Below are 18076 nucleotides of genomic sequence, written 5' to 3' on the forward strand. Positions count from 1 at the left end.
TCTTCAATCAGATTCCGTTACCTCATTCTGCAAAAAATTGCAAAAGTAGGCCTTGGCGGCCTAATTTAGGCTTCTCGCTTCCATCTGTCCATTCAATTGAAAATTTTTGTGCCTATCTGCCTTGTTCTTTTGATCCGCAACGTATCTTCAGTTTCTTCATCTGATCTCATTTGCTATTTATTATTAATTTTTGACATGTTTATTAAAAAAATCAAAGAAAATAATAAAATGCACTAAAAAAGAAAAGTGAAAAATCAATAATTAAGAAAATCCATTGAGAAACATTGCTTTATTTATTTTTTATGGATTTCTTTATTTTTAAGATCCAATACTAGAAAATGATAAAAATAATTAAAAAAAGACTATTTTTGATGATTTTCTGATAGTACATACACTATGTACACTCATCGGGGAGATGTTATCGGTTAGAATTCCCCTGTTGATTGATTTTTTAAGGGTATTATTATGTAATTTTGCAACAAATCACACGTTAACATCCAACTTTTTCCTCCCTCTTCAAACATTGCCCTTAATTACTTAGTTCCCTTCCACCCCTCCTAGATGGCGTACTCCGGGACAACTGTGTGCATGGGTTGAACAATCGTGTCTATGCATAGCTGTGGTTGGCTCTACCATGCTTTGAAGATTAATGCAATTCAAACCATTATGGTGTGCAAGAGTTGGGTCTTGAGTAATTAACTCAAGGGTTTCTGTGGTCGAGGTTTCTTTTTGCTATTTCCCAAAGAGTAAATCTTGTAGCTTGTGTGCTCGTTGCTTTATTGTACCGTCAGGATGCTTTGGCATGCTGATTTCCTGAGCCGTCGGTATCAATGATGATGGTTGTTGAGCTTTAACCCGCCATTGGTATCTTGGTTTTTCATTGATGAACTGTTGTGGTTGAGTGTCTAAGACTTAACTCTCCACTGCTTTATTACAGTTTGTGGAGGAGATAAGTGCTCCTTTTTCCTCCAAATCCATCTTGTTTTAGGTTCCTTGCTTGAAGATGCTCTTCTTTATGTCTTTAAATTTGGAACCTTCTTCAGTATGGTAGATGATGTCTTGGGCACCCAAATTTGAGACAGCTTGTCCTGGAGTTGTGCTTTTGGTACCGATATATGCCTGCTTCCTTGCATGCTACTTGTAGCATTTTCTTGTCTATAGGATAAAGAAGATTGATTGCTTTTGTGGTTTGTTCTGCTGGTAATCTCTTTTTGATTCTTCTTTGCTTGGTACAATTGGAACAATGAGTTGTCCGCCTTTAGGTGATAGCTTGAGTTGATTGGTATCCCAATCTGGTACTGCCTTGTACGTCCGTATCCATGAGATTCCAAGAATCATTGCTTCATTCATGTGCTCATCTGGTAAGCAAATAAACTGATAAGGGCATGAACATCCATGTACTATCACATTTAAGTTGACTACTCCCAATGCCGGTGTTGTGTTTTTGTTGCATCCTTTGGTAGCCGATATTCCTGATGTCAAAGAATGATTCGTTGCTTTCTTGTACGTGGAATAACTGACTGCATTTACTCAAGCTCCTATATCGACCAATGCAGATGTGCTATGATTGTTTAGCTGTACTTTGATGCGAAATCCATTCCATGTAACCATTCATCATCTGTTGACACTGCATCCTTCTATAATTCCCATAGTCATTCATTGAGTTCCAGAGTGTTGATGGGAATAGGTATTTGTTGATTTTTGAGAGCAACTTTCCTTTTGAGTACTCGAAGCCGAGATTCCTCTTGGGCTTCATCAATGACCTGTTATCGTTTCATCTTTCCCTGCTTTGGTGCATGCATCTTTTCTAGCAAATCATTGGTTAGTGGCAAATTGTACTTCTTTAAACGACATCCACTAATCCAATTAGCCATTGGTTCACCATCTAGAGTGGACAACTTAATTGCTCCACTTGGGGATACATCGCCAATGATAAATGGTTCGTTTTTCTTTTTCTTAAACTTAGGAATGTGTTGTTTAAGGGAGTGGACTAAAACTAAGTCCCCTTTTTTGAAGATTTTTGTGACTAGATGGGAATCAAAAAACTATATTTGTTTCCACTTTTGTGCATAGATGTGAGCTACAACAGCTAGCCTTTGCTCATCAAGCTTTTCTAAATCTTCACGCCTCTCTGAAAATCCATGTCCAGTCCACTAAAGATCCTTAGCTACCCTTAGTGTCGGCAATAGAAATTCTATTGGCAGTATGGCATCAAGACCATAAGCAAGGTTAAAGGGTGTAGCATTTAATGTTGTCTTGAATGAAACTCTATAAGCCCATAGAGCGGCATGGAGATTCATTTCCCAATCAGTCTGTCTCCTAAACTAACCACTTTAGTCAATACCGAGCTAAGAATTTTATTTGTGTCCTCAACTTGTTCGTTTGCTTGTGGGTGATAGGGAGCCAATTTGTTATGGATGACCATAAATTCATCAAGCAGATACTCAATTACCTCATTGAGGAAATGAGTTCCCCTATCACTGACAATTTCTATTGGCAGTCCATATCTTGTGCCACATTCTCATACAAGAATGCAGTTGTGGTTTCCACATCATTCTTTTGGGTTGCCTTAGCCTTTTCCCACTTGGTCAAATAGTCCGTATATTGAGCTACAATGATATATTGAGCTTGGGTTCTATAAGCAGGTGGTTGTATTGGCCCAACAAAGTCTATACCCCATTTTGCAAAAGCTGTAGCCGCCATCATCTGCTTTAAAGGCATGCTATCTACACAGGTTGGCATTTTTTCTCGTTGACATGCATCACACCTTCAAACATATTCCTTGGCATCTGCAAAAATTATTGTCCATCATTTGCGTGCCATTAAGATTTTTCTCGTGGTGGTTTCACTAGAAAAGTGACCTCCAGCTCATCCAGCATGTGCTTGTTCTATAATGGGAATATATTCGTCTTCATTTGCACAAAGATGCAGATGTTGATCCTTTGCTCTTCGATACAATTGGGTCCCAATAAGAGCATAGTCTCTTGCTTCAGTTTCAATTTCTCTCTGGCGGCATTTGCTCATATCCTTAGGAAATGTTTGTCTTGATAAGCAAGTAACTAAATAGTTACTCCACTTAGGAACGAGTGATATTGATATCTGGAACAATGTCACATGAGGCATGGGTGCTTGTTTTTGGCATTGAAGACAATTTTTTATAAATGAGTGAACATCACTCCTCATGGTTGGCCAAAATACTCCAAGTCTCAAGATCCGGTGCATAGTTTGTTCTTTTGCAAAGTGAAGTCCCACTATGGTAATATGTGCTTGACTTAGGTATTGGGTTTTCTCCTCAGGATTAAAAAAAAAATCAATATTCCATCTCGATTTCTTTTGTATAGCCTTCCAGCTAGTAATTGATACATGGCTGATTGCTCAATTAATCCGGGTGTAATAGGAAGTGGTATTTGCAAATCAACTTGAGCTATGGTCATGAATGAAACCGTATTTTTTGACCATTGGGATATCATTTCCAGAGAGAATAGATATGCATCTGGTAGATCATCGTCTACCCCTTTTGGTGGTTCTCTTGAAATAAACAGGGACAAATGATATGCTCTATGGTGAGTGGTGTCCTTTTTTACAACCATAGTGAAATCAGATTCCAAAATAATGATGAGTCATCTCACTATTCTTTCTGTGTTGCATGGCTTGTTGACCAAGTACAATAAGGCTTGGTGGTCCACAAAGAACACAAATTTGTTGGCTAATAGGTAATGTCTATACTTTTTTACAGCATAGATAGTTCCTAGTCCTTCTCTTTCGGTGGTTGTGTAGTTTTTCTCTTCCATATTCAATTGTCTACTAGCATAAGAAATAGGAAAATCAAATTTTCCGTCTCCTGGTTGAGCTAGTATACACCCAATGGCAAAATTGGAAGCATCTACATGTATGTGAAACATCTTATTCCAATTTGGCGCTTTCAATATTAGGGATGAAGTGAGAGCTTTCTTAAGCTTCATGAAGGATTCTTGACACTCATTAGTCCATTCAAAGAGTGTAATCAAGTTGGACATGGGTTTTGCAATTATAGCGTACATGTAAATGAATCGTTTGTAATATCCATAGTGTCCCATGTAAGCTTGAACCTTTTTGACTGTTGTTGGTCTGGGCAATTCAGCAATAACATGAAATTTATCCATATCAGTAGCTATGCCATTTTTAGACACTATATGTCCAAGAATGTTTCCTTGTCTACCCATAAATGTGCACTTTTCAGGATTTAAGCAAATCCTATAAAGTCTACATTTTTCGAATACCTTTTTGAGGTGTTCAAAACGATCAGCCCGGATTGACGAATGTACACATAGATCATCCATATATACTTCCAAGAAATTTCAAAGATATTCTTTAAAAGCATGGCTCATCAATCTTTGAAAGGTGGCAAGAGCATTAGTTAACCCAAAAGGCATAACCCGATAGGCAAAAATACCCCATTCAATTGCAAAGGCAGTGTTATGCTGATCTTTGGGATCAACCAAAAGTTGATTGTATCCCGAAAAGCCATCTAAAAATCTATCAGTTTCTTTTCTTGAACTCATTCTAAAACATTCTCAGTGATTGGAAGAGGAAAGTTGTCTCTAATGGTAGCTGCATTCACTTTCTTGAGATTGACACACACTCTTAATTTTTCATTTTTCTTGGGTACTACCACAATTGGAGACACCCAATCTGTGTGTTCAATTTCATAAATGAATTCGGCTTCCTTTAGCTTTTCTATCTCTTCTTTGATCTTTCTGGCAACTATTTCATTATAAGTATATAGCCTTTGTCTACTTGGTTTCGCATCATCTCTCATAGGTATGGTATGTTGATAGATTTTTGGATCAACACCCTTGAGATCCTTATAAGACCAAGCAAAGATATCTCGGTATTCTTTCAATAAGCTTAACAAAAACTCTTCTTCTTCTTCCGTTAGGTCATTTGTAATGTAGGCAGGTCTAGGCTCTTCTCTTGGTTCGTCGGCCAAATCTATTTTTTTTGCATTTTCAGGTCCTTTGTAGGACTCACCCTATTTTCTTAGTTCCCTGACAAGTTGTTCGACTATGATCTTTTGGTCTTGGAGAGTATATTTATTGTAATGGGATGGAACACTCATTAAGTATTTACCTTCCTCCTCGGTGGTTTCCAATTCCATGGTATACATCTCCTTTAGAGCTTTCCTCAACTCTTGATATTTGTTTTTTGTTCAACTCGTGTCATGGTTGAATCCTTATCTTGGTATTTGCTTGAGTTTAATTTCTCATTTTTCTCGATGTTTTGAAATTTCTTGATGTTTGTTTGAAGGATATCTACCCGTGATTTTGTCTTTGACACAATCATGTGCATCTATTTTCATCAAAACTGTGTTCTACTAGAGACTGATGACATGGTTTAGATTTCAAGTTTTTGGTATCTCTTTTTCTTCTATACCATTTCTGTCTTCTCGGTTTCTGGTTTGGAAAGTCAAAAAACTTTTTCTCCCCTCCTTTCATGAGCAGTTTAGCTCTCACATGTCCCTTTTTTGATCCTGAATCATTTGAGGTAGCTGAATGTTCTTCTAACACGTCTGTTGTATCATGGTAGAGGTCTAAAAAGACTTGTTGAGCTTTCATTAAGTCGTTGGGTTCTTGAATTTCGTCTTCAATGTGAAGGGTTGAGATCATTTGTATGGGAATTATGTCATAGCTGTCCTCATTGAAAAATTGAGTAGGCATAGACGTATTTACACACATATCCATTGTTGCTAAAATTTGACTCCACTCAAATGGCTCAAATGCTCCAGAAAGGGCTCAGGTACATAGGCTTCATCTATACAATACCTTTCTAAGATACATAGGCTCCACACATCCAAATAGGTGTTTCTTTGTTTAACCAAGATGGAAACTTCATTTCAACCAAAGAGATTGAGTCAAATTTTTGTATGGGCGTTTTCATGACATCTCTATAAGTGTGATATTTTAGATTAACCCAAGTTGTTATTGATCCCACTTGCTTCAAGTATAGATAATTGTTTCCCCAATCCTGGATGAGTTGTACTTGTCGCATGAAAGGTCTTCCCAAGATGATTTCATAATTCAGTTTCTTTCCAAAGTCCACTATTGCAAGAGTATGTTGATAATCAATTCCACAAGAACTAACTATCACTTTTTCTAGTAGTCCTAAGGGTCTTTCAATGTATCCATCAATCAATTGCAATTTCATTCGAGTTTGTCTAATGACTGGTTTTCCCCATGATTCCCATACTGCTTTTGTGGCTATGGCTATTCCTGCCCCATTATCCAGTATTGCCATGGTTTCTATATCATTATATCTCACTAGAAGGGTTGTGTTTCCTTCTTACCTTCGTAGTATTCTCTGACTTTTTTCATTGGGACGGATCTAATCTCTTTGTTATCAAATTCATGTTTCAATTTTCCCAAAATTTTTGTGATTAGCCCTGTTATTTCCACCTTCTCTAGATTTTTATGTAGATCATTCCATAAATATGGTCTAAGTTTTAGCAGTTCTCCTAAAGTAAGAGTACATTGGATGGGTGTAGACATGATTGAATGGATGTTGTCTACCTCTAGGGTATGTTCCGCTCTTTTTATCTGAGTGGTTTTACAACACTATGGATTCATCTTCGTTATCTTCCAAGTAAGAGGGTAGTGTTTTCAGAGTCATTGGTTTAGAAATTCCTGAAGGTTCAAAGCCGCAATCCCCGTACAAGGATTGTACATCCATGTCCATATCAGGAGGTAGATTGTCTAACCAAACTTCCTCTATAGGAGCTGGCTTCAAAGTTAGGCTCCTGTCATTAATCTCTCTAACGTTTTTCCATAAGTGTCTTGGACAATCTTCTTCCACAAACATAATTCCATCTACGGTGTTGTGGTTCATCAACACAAAGAAAAAACCGGTTCATCATAATGCTCTCAACCTCTCATAACTCAGATTTAACATTTAGAAACAGTAACATGACACAGAATATATGGAATGAGAGAAGAAGTAACTCAGAATAGAGATTAAGAATGCTTCATTCATCAAGAAAGAGCTACAGAGATATCTTAGTACAATTAGATCCTTCACAGCGTACAAAACCGACTTATATCAACTTTTCCAAGAAGTGATAACAACCTCAGTTTTGATACAGTATAACTGTAAAATATCCGATTGATCAACATCCGACTGACTTACTACATATCCAATGAAGCATATCCGACTGACTAACAAAACAAATCTGACTAACTACTAAATTGACATACGAATATGCATGTCAACGCATGGCACGTCTCGGTGGTGGATTTCCCAGAAATCTGACTCAAATCCACATATCTCTTGATCAAAAAGAGATAGACAAAAATACTGAGTCTTTACCACCCTAAATTGCAGATCCTTCTTTGGCAACATCTTCAGTAAACACTTCATGAACTTGATCTCTAGCATCTGCAACAACTGCAAAGTCCTGTTGAGGTGCACTCTCCATTAAAATATCTCCCACATTTGACTTCTGAACTTGATCATCAGCCTGCCAAGTTTGAACAAAAACATCCACTAACTTCTTCAATGCAGAAGCTGATCCAAACATATGTTCTTCCTCTTTATGCAACTCTTTTCCCTTGCAATCCTACAGCTGCTCTAGATAAATATTCTTCTCTTTCTTCAAGTGTTCCACTATCTCCAACAAATTAGCTTCATAAGAACTGACAAATCCTGCTTTCACAGCTTCATAAGGATATTTTACAATTGAAGTCAATCTCTCTCTCATGGTCTTCCACACATCTTGCATCCCCTCTACTAACTGTTGCCTGACCAAATTCAGATCTCCTTCTTCCATAAGCACTCCAATGACATTTACATCCTCTTGAGCCAACACCTGCTTCTCTAATTCCTGTAAAGGTTTCAACCCCTATTGAAGCATCTCATTTTGTACCTATAATTCTATATTTACGACTGAAATCTGATCCAATTCAAAATTAACTCTACTTTCCAGATCTTTTGTCCAATCCTGAAACATACTCAAGGACAATTTAACCTTGGCTACTTCCTCTTGATGTGGCTGTAATTGAAGCTGCATTTCGTGCTGATGTATTTCTTTCATGTCCACTAGTTCCAATTTGAGAGCTTCCACTAATTCCAACTGCTATTGTAGCATGATTTTTGAAACATCAAAATCTGCTACACTTTGTAATTGATCTTCCATCTACTGTTGCTGATTAGTGACAAAGCCATGTAAAGCCTTAAGCATTTTAAGAGCTGTTGGTACATTAAAAACATTAATTTCAGACTTTGATGTAGAACTTGGACCAACTGCAGAGAAGTCCAAGGATTTCGCTACTTCATGCACAGAAGCATCCAATTTCCTCTTTTTAGGCATTGTGAAAGTCTTTCCTATAATCCTGCTTGGTGTTTGGGCATCAACATCCAGATTTTTCAATAGATCACCCATGAGTAAGTTATGCTCAGGACTAGCCAATACCATTTTTGCCTCTTGCTCAGTATAACCTACACCAATCAAATCTTGTAAAGTCTGCAATTTGTCTCCACCACCTGTAGTGATAGATGATTTCTTAGATATTTTAATCTAATCGTGTATAGGAGTTGACTCAAGACTAGGAGTCATAACAGACACTGAAATCTCCCTTGTATCCACTCTTTGAGCAAAAACAAACAGAGCTGAAAGAAATAATGATAGCCTACTGCTACACTGTGTCTTCCTCTTATCCGGGTTGAAAATCTCTGCATGGATTGGCTCATAAACCCAGTGAGCCCAGCTAACTTTACCGCCATTCCCAGCAAAACATAATGGTACCCAGTTGTCTTTAGACATGTACTTGGCTAGAAAACAAACCCTTTTTAAGAACCACTTAAGTTGTTCTCTTCTACAATAGTCCACATTTTTTAACATGAAATGCTTTCTACCCCCTTCCCTTGGACCAAACTCTCTTTTCAAGTCTTCATCAGAACATTTGGGTGTTGTAGTTACAAAGGTGAAAGGAAGTTGAAATACATGTGCAACCACACGCGGATTGAGATTTAGTTTTTTTGATATAGCTCCTCTGGTCTTCCTCAATAGTTCCATTTGTGTCTTGGCATAGATTTTTGCCTTCCATTGACTCCAGGGAAGTGTATCAAACTCATACAAGCCAATTGCCTTCAGCCATCTCTCATTGCGTTCTGCCTGCTGACAATCAATCTCCACTTTAAAATCTCTGAATGGCTCCATGAAGCGCTGCAACATCTTGCTAGAGGATAAAGGAGCTGTTTCCTCTTCTGGAAGCACTTCAACATCATCCTCTGGATCAGGCACATCCACTCTGAGTGTGAAACCTTTCCTGCGAGGGTGCAACTTACATGTATCACCCTGATCATCATCTGGCGAAGGTCTCATCACTGAACCTACTTTTGCTTTAGGCATGGTGGGTGTAGAAGGAGAAGAAACTTTAAAGGGCTACTGTGAATACATGTAGGATCGGCTTACGTGATTCACACAAGCACGGCAACGTCTAAAAGTGTGTGAGGTGATTACTCCCTCCCTAACTCTTATGATAGCGCTTAATGAAGAGCACTTTGCACGCTCTTCCACGCCAAATTTGAATCCTAAACGTTTTTTAAATAATCCGATAAGTTGCAATCTGATCCAGTATATTCCGAGCAAGCAGACTCCGAGCCAGTGAAATCCGACCCAGTATCTGGCTGAAATCCCTGTATTATCTCATGAAGGTTCATTAGTAACCTGCTCCACAGTATTGGGAAAAAATCCAATAGCTTCACAGAAGGCAGCATCTGGCACATTAGGTTTAAGCCATTCAAATGAGGTGGCTTTCCCTGAAACTTCTTTAACCTGAACCCATTGACAAGTTTATCCACTCTAGTGCCAAATACATCTGCCACAATGAATGTTCCTTGACCTAAGTCCTTCATAGTCTGATATGGTCCTTTATATCTCAAGTTTAGCTTTCCAGGATGAGGACCCAACCTGGAGTTGTATAGCATAACCCAATCTCACACCTGGAAAACTTTGAATTTGACATTCATGCTTACCCAAGATTTTCTTCTTCTCTGAATCACCTCTGAAATGTATGAGCTGACCAACCTATGTTCCTCCAATTGCATTAAATACTTGCTTTTGTGCTGAACTGATAACTTTGGAGTCATTTTCTCAGCACTAATTCGGAGGCTAGGTACCACAAACTCCATAGGGACCACAACTTCAAGACCATACACTAATCTGAAAGGATTCATACATGTTGTTACCTTGAAGGCTGTTCTAAAAGACCACAAAGGAGAATCTAGCTTTTCATCCGAGTCTTTCTTATTTTCTTGAACAATCTTCTTCAGATTTTTAATGAGTGTTTTATTGGTACTTTCAGCCTGTCCATTGGCCTGGGATGATAAACTGTAGAATTTTTGTGCATAATCATGTGGGTTTTAGTTAACTCAGAAATCACTTCATTCAAAAAATGTGTCCCTCTATCACTGACCAATTCAATAGGACAACCAAAACTGGTCATAATGTTGTGATGCAGGAACTTTGCTACACTTTGAGCCTTGTTATCTTTTAAAGACACAGCTTCCACCCACTTAGTGCAATAATCAGTAACAACTAAAATGTATTTGCACCCCTTACTAGTTGTAGGCTTTACTGGTCCCATAAAATCCATACCCCATTTCTGAAATGGTTCCAATGGTAATATAGGATGATATGTCATCCTGTCCCTAGAATCAGGTTGACCAAACTGTTGACATACCGTGTTGGGATTAAAGCCCAAGTGGCCTCTTATGCGGATATGGCCGGCCGCCCGCCTAACTCACTTACCTCTAACTCTTTGTATATACTAACATATTCTTTGTGAATACTAAGGATTTGGGAGATAACCCTTCTAACATCTCTCTGCGTACTGTACTGTGTAAGCTCACTGTGTGTGTGTGTGAGAGAGAGAGTCGACCCACGCTCCGCTCCGCGACTTCAATTGGTATCAGAGCCTTGGTTCAGTGCGGATTTGCGCAATCGCGCGCGCGCGCACTTTTCCGGCAGATTCTGGATCCGGAGTTCGAAAATTCACACTCGGCGTTCTGGGAGCGTTTCCACCAGGCGACCTGGGGTTTTACCCCCCTTTCGAAGCCGTTTATGCCCTCAGAATTTCGTTCTGAGCACTACAGCAGAAGATAGATTTCAGCCGCAAAGAAATCCGTCTTGTGTAGATTGGCAAGCAGGAGGTGGTCGACATCAATATCGACATCGACATACATCACTTATTCGTCTTCAGAGCATCATCTATAGACCAGGTACACATATATATCATCAGATATATATATTGCAGTCTGCATTGCTACTTCTTGTGCTTGCCAGGTTCCAGGGGAGGTGTGGCCATACGACGGTTTGACACCACTGGCATGTATTGCAGATTGATGCACTGTGATTGTGGGTCTGCTAGTTGTGAGTCACGCTAGCAGACAGACCGCCGCAGCGGTCATAGGACAGTGATTGGTCTATTATAGGATGTATGCTAGTTCTGGGCAGTTTGCTGAGCCATCTGAGAGGGTCATGTGTGAGGTTTTTTGAAGCCAAGCACTGGGGGCTGGGTTACCCAGTGTGAGGTGGATTAGGTTGCTGGAGTTCCCCTCTACACGCATCCTCTTCGGCGACTTTTATCCCTTAGGATGTATGACTTTGTGTAGACACTGGATTGCATCTTATGCGTCAGGCCGTTGAGGCATTGTTCAGGGTTCAGTCTTGAGACAGATACAGGTTCTGTCATCGCCTAGAGAGGAGACAGTGTATGCTTACAGGACAGCATATTACAGGGATTTTTTAGATTTGTCATTGGTCAGCTATTTATGATTGTTTCTTGAGCTATCTTTTGGTTCCCAGAGCTCAGTTTACAGGGGAGACTCTGTCAAAAATTTTCAAAAATACTGACAGTTCCTGAGGAGAGGTGTTCAGCTTGTTGATTATAGCTTGTTTACTGTGTACAGAGGCCAGTTTACAGGGGAAACTCTGCCGGATTTTTCTCAGGAGTAAACAGTTTGGCAGATATGGCATCTTCTCAAAGTGAGACTCTTTACAACATAAAGAAGCTGGATGGCACAAACTTTCCATTCTGGAAGAAGCAGATTTGGCAGGTTTTGGTGCAGAAAAAACAAGTGAAGCCACTGAAGCTCAAAGGGGAGAGACCAGAATTTATGGCTCAAGATGAGTGGGAAGAGCTTGACGAGTTAGCTTGTTCCACAATCATGCTGACACTGGCAGAAAATGTTTACTTCAACGTAGCAGAAGAGACTACAGCGTATGGCGTATGGCAAAAGCTATGTGATATGTACGAGAAACAAAGTGCTGCTTCTCAGATTTACTGGCTCAAGAAATTGGTGGATTTGAAGATGAAGGAAGGGACAGCCATGTCAAATCATCTGAATGAATTTCACTCAATTTTCAGCCAGTTAACAGCACAAGAGATAGTCTTTCCAGATTCAGTGAAGGCTATGTTTCTCTTAATCACTTTGCCAGACAGTTGGGATACTTTTCGTACAGCGTTAAGTAATTCTGTCGCGCCAGAAGGTCTTACAAGTGCCAATGTAGAAGGCAGCTTGCTCACAGAGGAAGTGAACAGGAAGAACATTGACAAAGGCAAAGGCAATAGTGCTTTGGTCGTTCGAGGGAGACAACAGTTTAAAGAGAAGAAGGGTAAGAAGGCACAAAACCGAAGTAAGTCTCGTGATTCGAAGTCAAAGGATGACATAGAATGCTACCATTGTGGCAAGAAGGGTCACATGAAGCGAGACTGTACGAAGTGGAAACAAGAAAAAGGCAAAACAAAGAGTTTTGAGCAAGATGAAAAGAAGAGTTCAGTGAAGATTGAAGAGGTGAATGTCACAGGATCTGGTTCAGACAGTGATTCTGGTATAGCAGCTGGTGACATCTTCCTTACAAGCAATCTTGATTCTGTTTTCTTGACTGCAGAGGATGGACATGCTATGAGTGATTGGATTATCGACTCAGGGGCATCTTTACATGTTTCTCCGCACAAAGAGTGGTTTACATCATATGTGGCTACTAAAGACTATGTCAGACTTGGCAATGAGCAGGTTTGTGACATACTTGGAGTGGGAGATGTGCAGTTGAAGTTTCAGAATGGCTCTTCTTTATGGCTCAAGAATGTCAGACATGTTCCAGCAATCCGAAAGAGCTTGATTAGTACAGGAAAGTTGGATGATGCGGGTTATGTGACAGTTTTTGGGAACAACGCTTGGAAGATCTCCAAAGGTTCGATGACTGTAGCACATGGCAGCAAGTCAGGAACTCTGTACACTTTACATGTTTCAGAGGTTAAAAACCATGTAATTAATGTGATTGAGCAGCCAAGTGTGTCACTGTGGCATCGTAGGTTGGGACATATGTCAAAAAGAGGAATGGAAATACTTTCTCATTATGGTTATTTGCCTGGCTTTTCATTTCAAGATTTCGAGTTTTGTGAGCATTGTGTTTATGGTAAGCAAACACAGGAACCGCACAGATCAAAGAGGAATCGTAGGGACGAACGGTTAGCTCTTGTACACAGTGACCTATGCGGACCAATGCCTAGTTTGTCACTAGGGGGAGCAGCGTACTTTTGTACATTCATAGATGACTATTCTCGCAAAGTATGGGTTTACTTCTTGAAGCACAAGGATGAGGTGCTCAAGGTCTTTAAGACATTCTTGCAGCTGGTGGAGAATCAGAGTGGTCAGAAGCTGAAGTGCTTGAGAACTGACAATGGTGGAGAGTACGTTTCCAAAGCTTTTCAAGACTTTTGTCAAGAAAAAGGGATTAAGCGGGAACTTACTGCACCATATAATCCTTCACAGAATGGGGTTGCAGAACGTATGAATAGGACCATACAAGAGAAGGTCAGAAGCATGTTGTCAAATGCTGAGTTGCCTGATGGATTTTGGGCGGAAGCAGTGGCTACAGCAGTCCATTTGATCAACAGGTCTCCTAGTAGGGTTCTGGATAAGAGTGCAGTGGCCGAGATGCTATGGACAGGCAAGGCACCTTCGTATAAGCATCTCAGAGTCTTTGGTTGTGAAGCTTATAGCCATATTCCTAAGGAGTTCAGAAATAAGTTAGAACCAAAGAGCAAGAAGTGTATATTTCTTGGCTACGGAGAATCGGGCGAGATGGGTTACCGGCTTTGGGATCCTGAGTCCAGAAAGCTTATTCGTAGCAATGATGTGCATTTCAATGAAGCCAAGTTTCACGCTAAGCCAGAGAAGACAGAGGAGATCAGAAGAGTTGTCTTCAGGGAAGATGGACCTAGTGCTAGCACATCAAGACAGCATGGTCAGGCTCAGGAACAGCCTATAGTGGCTAGAGAGGCAGAATCAGTTGTGGTGAGACGTTCTGAGCGTGTCTCCAAACCACCTGATCGTTATGTGCCATCTCTAAATTATGTCATGCTCACAGATTGCGGAGAACCATCTTGTTACAAGGAAGCATTACAAGTGGTTGACTCGAAAAAATGGCAGTTGGCCATGCAGTCAGAGATGACAGCTCTGCATAAAAACCAGACATGGAAGTTGGTTAAATTACCACAGGGCAAAAAGGCTCTACCTTGTAAATGGGTTTACAGGTATAAGATCACCGCTCATGATAGTCAGCCAAAGTACAAAGCAAGGCTTGTTGCCAAGGGCTTTAAGCAAGAACAAGGCATTGACTTTGATGAAGTCTTCTCTCCAGTGGTCAAGATGACTACATTGAGATGCTTTCTTGCATTGGTTGCTATATTGGATTTGGTGTTGCACCAAATGGATGTCAAGACAGCGTTCTTGCATGGTGATTTAGATGTGGAAATTTACATGCAGCAGCCAGAAGGGTTTGTTGAGAAAGGCATGGAACATTTGGTATGCCAGTTGTTAAAGAGTCTTTATGGCTTAAAACAATCACCGAGGGCATGGTACCATAAGTTCCACCAGTTTATGCTTTCTCAAGGCTACAAACGTAGTGAGTTCGATCACTGTCTATATACAAAGAAGGCTAAGGATGGCAGTTGGCTGATCCTTATTTTGTATGTGGATGACATGTTGATTGCTGGCAAACACTTGGAAGAAATTTCAGCTTTGAAGTCAAAGATGGCAAAATCGTTTGACATGAAAGACATGGGTGAGGCAAGAAGTTGATTTGGTTATCTCAAACAGAGTATATTGACAAGGTTTTGCAACGTTTCAATATGGAGAAGGGAAAGGCATTGAGTGTTCCATTGCCACCATATGTGAAACTTAGCAAACAAGATTGTCCTGTGTCTGAGGAAGAAAAGGCTGAAATGGATAAGATTCCATATGCGTCTGCAGTGGGTAGTTTGATGTATGCAATGATTGCTACACGTCCGGATATTGCATTTGCAGTGGGAGTGGTTAGCAGATATATGTCAAATCCCGGCAAGAAACATTGGGAGGCAGTGAAAGGTATCATGAGATACTTAAAACATACAAAGAGTATGCGCATATGCTATGGTAGTCAGGATTTGAGTGTCAGAGGATACACTGACTCAGATTATGCAGGAGACTTGGATAAGAGGAGATCTACATCAGGCTATGTCTTTACATTGGCTGGAGGTGCCATATCATGGCGATCTCGATTACAAGATTGTGTTACGCAGTCTACTACAGAAGCTGAGTATGTTGCAGCAAATGAGGCATGCAAAGAAGCTATTTGGCTTGGTAGATTGGTTGCAGACTTGGGAATCAATGCAGATATGCCAGAGTTATATTGTGATAGTCAAAGTGCTATACAATTGGCAAAGAATCCAGTGTTCCATTCGAAGACTAAGCATATTGATGTGAAGTATCACTTCATTAGGGAAGTACTTGAAGACAAGCAGATACAACTGCTGAAGATCCACACCAAGGACAATCCTGCTGATCTACTCACAAAGGGACTTCCAGGAGAGGGCTTTGTGCATTGTCGTGAGTTATTGGGCATTGGATAGATGGCAGCCATGTAAATCTTTGTACATTTATGTTCATAGATTTACAGTTACTTAAAGTGCCACATTGGACTTTAAGTGGGAGGTTGTTGGGATTAAAGCCCAAGTGGCCTCTTATGCGGATATGGCCGGCCGCCCGCCTAACTCACTTACCTCTAACTCTTTGTATATACTAACATATTCTTTGTGAATACTAAGGATTTGGGAGATAACCCTTCTAACATCTCTCTGCGTACTGTACTGTGTAAGCTCACTGTGTGTGTGTGTGAGAGAGAGAGTCGACCCACGCTCCGCTCCGCGACTTCATACCGCACAACTTTATACATAGGAATGAGCATCCTTCAATACAATAGGCCACCATAAACCAACCTGTAATATCTTTTTTCTTGTGATATCCCTTGAGAAATGACCTCCTGCTACTCCAAAATGAGCTTCTTGCAACACAACTGATTGCTCAAAATCTAGTACACATCTCCTAATTACCTGAACAATCCCTTTTGTATAAAAAGCTCCAGCAATAACCAAAAAAGGTCTGCTAGTGAGAGCAAATTTCCTTCTTTGATCTGTTGTATACTCAGTTGGCATGATACCATCAGCTAAGAAAACAAGCATTTGATCATACCATGAATCAATAACGCAAATCTGAATTTCAAATAATTCTGCATCTGGTAACTGATCCTGAACTCCTGTCGGTTGTTCTCCTATCTCAATCTGACTCAGATAATCAGCTATTGCATGCTCTTTTCCAGGTGTATGAACAATGATGAAGTCAAAATCCTGTAACATCAACATCCACCTTGCTAACCTACATGTAAGTAAGGGCTTTTTGATAAGGTAAAGCAAAGCTTGGTGATCAACGTGGAGTATGACCCTATTGCATAGGAGGTAATGCCTGAATTTATTCAAAGCATAAACCATCCCTAAGGCTTCTCTCTCAATTACTGCATAATTATTCTCAGCAGAGGTAAGTACCCTATTGGCATAGTACACAGGTCAGAACCACCCTTGGGTCTTCTCCTGCATTAACATAGCTCCAATAGCCACATCTGAAGCATCAACAAATACATGGAATGGTAGTACCCAATCTGGAGGTTGTAACATAGGAGCAACTGACAACATTTTCTTTAAAATCTGAAATGATTTCTCCTGAGGTTCAGACAATACAAATTCTACATGGTTTTTTGTTAAGTGGGTAAGAGGCATGCACACATTGGCCAAATATCTGATGTACCTACTATGCCATTTGACTTGTCCCACAAATTTTCTCAATTCCTTGAGATTGGTAGGTGCTTGTGCTGATTGAATTACTTCAATCTTCTTCACATCTATAGACATTCCTTCTTGAGATACCAAATGTCCCAATAGCACACCACTTGTGATAGCCATTACACTTTTGTAAGGATTTAAGGATAATCTGAACATCCGACACCTTTCAAAACATAACTTCAGATGCTGAAGGTGTAAATCTCTTTGACCAAAAACTGAGAAGTCATCCACAAAAACCCTCATGAAATCTTGCAAATAAGGCTCAAATGTTTTATAAGCTGTAAAATTGAATGATGGTGGTCCATTCTTGAGACCAAAACTCATGACTGTAGATGCAAAAGCTCCCAAACCTATTATGAAGGCTGCTTTGTGTTGATCCTCCTCAACAACTTTAATCTGATTATACCCTGAAAAACCATCAAGGAAACTATGAATTTCTTTCCCTGCTACTGCATCCAATATAACATCACAAAAAGGCATTGGGAAAGGATCTGTAATTGTGGCTGCATTTAACTTCCTATAATCAACACATACTCCAATCTTCCCATTTTTCTTTGGTACCACAATGATTGGTGATAACCAAGTAACCTCATGAATAGGTTTGATAAATCCAACTGCCAATAACTTGTCAATTTCCTGCTTGACCTGCTGTGCAAAATTAGGGTTCATCCGATATCTTTGCTACACACTCGGAATTGCATCTTCTCTCATATTAATGTGATGCTCATGCAGTAGTGGATCAATACATTTAACATCTGAGTAATCCTAAGCAAATACATCCTTATACTCTAGCAACAACTGCAACAAATCCTGTAAAAATTCTCCATCCACATAAATGCTGACTTTGACCATCTTTGGGTCATCCTCAATCCCTAAGTTCAACTCTC

At 39.9% G+C, this 18076-nt stretch overlaps 1 protein-coding gene across 1 annotated transcript; it reads right to left on the reverse strand.

Annotated features, from left to right (window-relative positions):
• Window positions 1-9561: 9561 nt before the first annotated feature.
• On the reverse strand, window positions 9562-17858 carry LOC147456373 (uncharacterized). Its single transcript, XM_086513840.1, has 6 exons — window positions 17232-17858; window positions 16407-16700; window positions 10446-10700; window positions 10058-10347; window positions 9806-9940; window positions 9562-9697 (listed from the first exon to the last, which is right to left on the reverse strand). The coding sequence occupies exons 1-6, from the start codon at window positions 17856-17858 to the stop codon at window positions 9562-9564; spliced, it is 1737 nt and encodes a 578-aa protein (XP_086369966.1).
• Between the last annotated feature and the right edge of the window lie 218 nt (window positions 17859-18076).

The sequence above is a fragment of the Adiantum capillus-veneris genome, chromosome 6 (genome assembly GCF_014529385.1).
Source record: "Adiantum capillus-veneris isolate H3 chromosome 6, ASM1452938v2, whole genome shotgun sequence".
In the NCBI taxonomy this organism is placed as follows: domain Eukaryota; kingdom Viridiplantae; phylum Streptophyta; class Polypodiopsida; order Polypodiales; family Pteridaceae; genus Adiantum; species Adiantum capillus-veneris.

Coding starts and splice junctions, on each gene's coding strand:
- LOC147456373 (XM_086513840.1), bottom strand. CDS start 17,858: ATGAACCCTAATTTTGCACAGCAGGTCAAGCAGGAAATTGACAAGTTA. Junction 16,701..17,231: donor TAGATGTGAAGAAGATTGAA/GTAATTCAATCA, acceptor TTGATGTTACAG/GATTTTGACTTCATCATTGT. Junction 10,701..16,406: donor ATACAAAAGGGATTGTTCAG/GTAATTAGGAGA, acceptor GTATGTCAACAG/TTTGGTCAACCTGATTCTAG.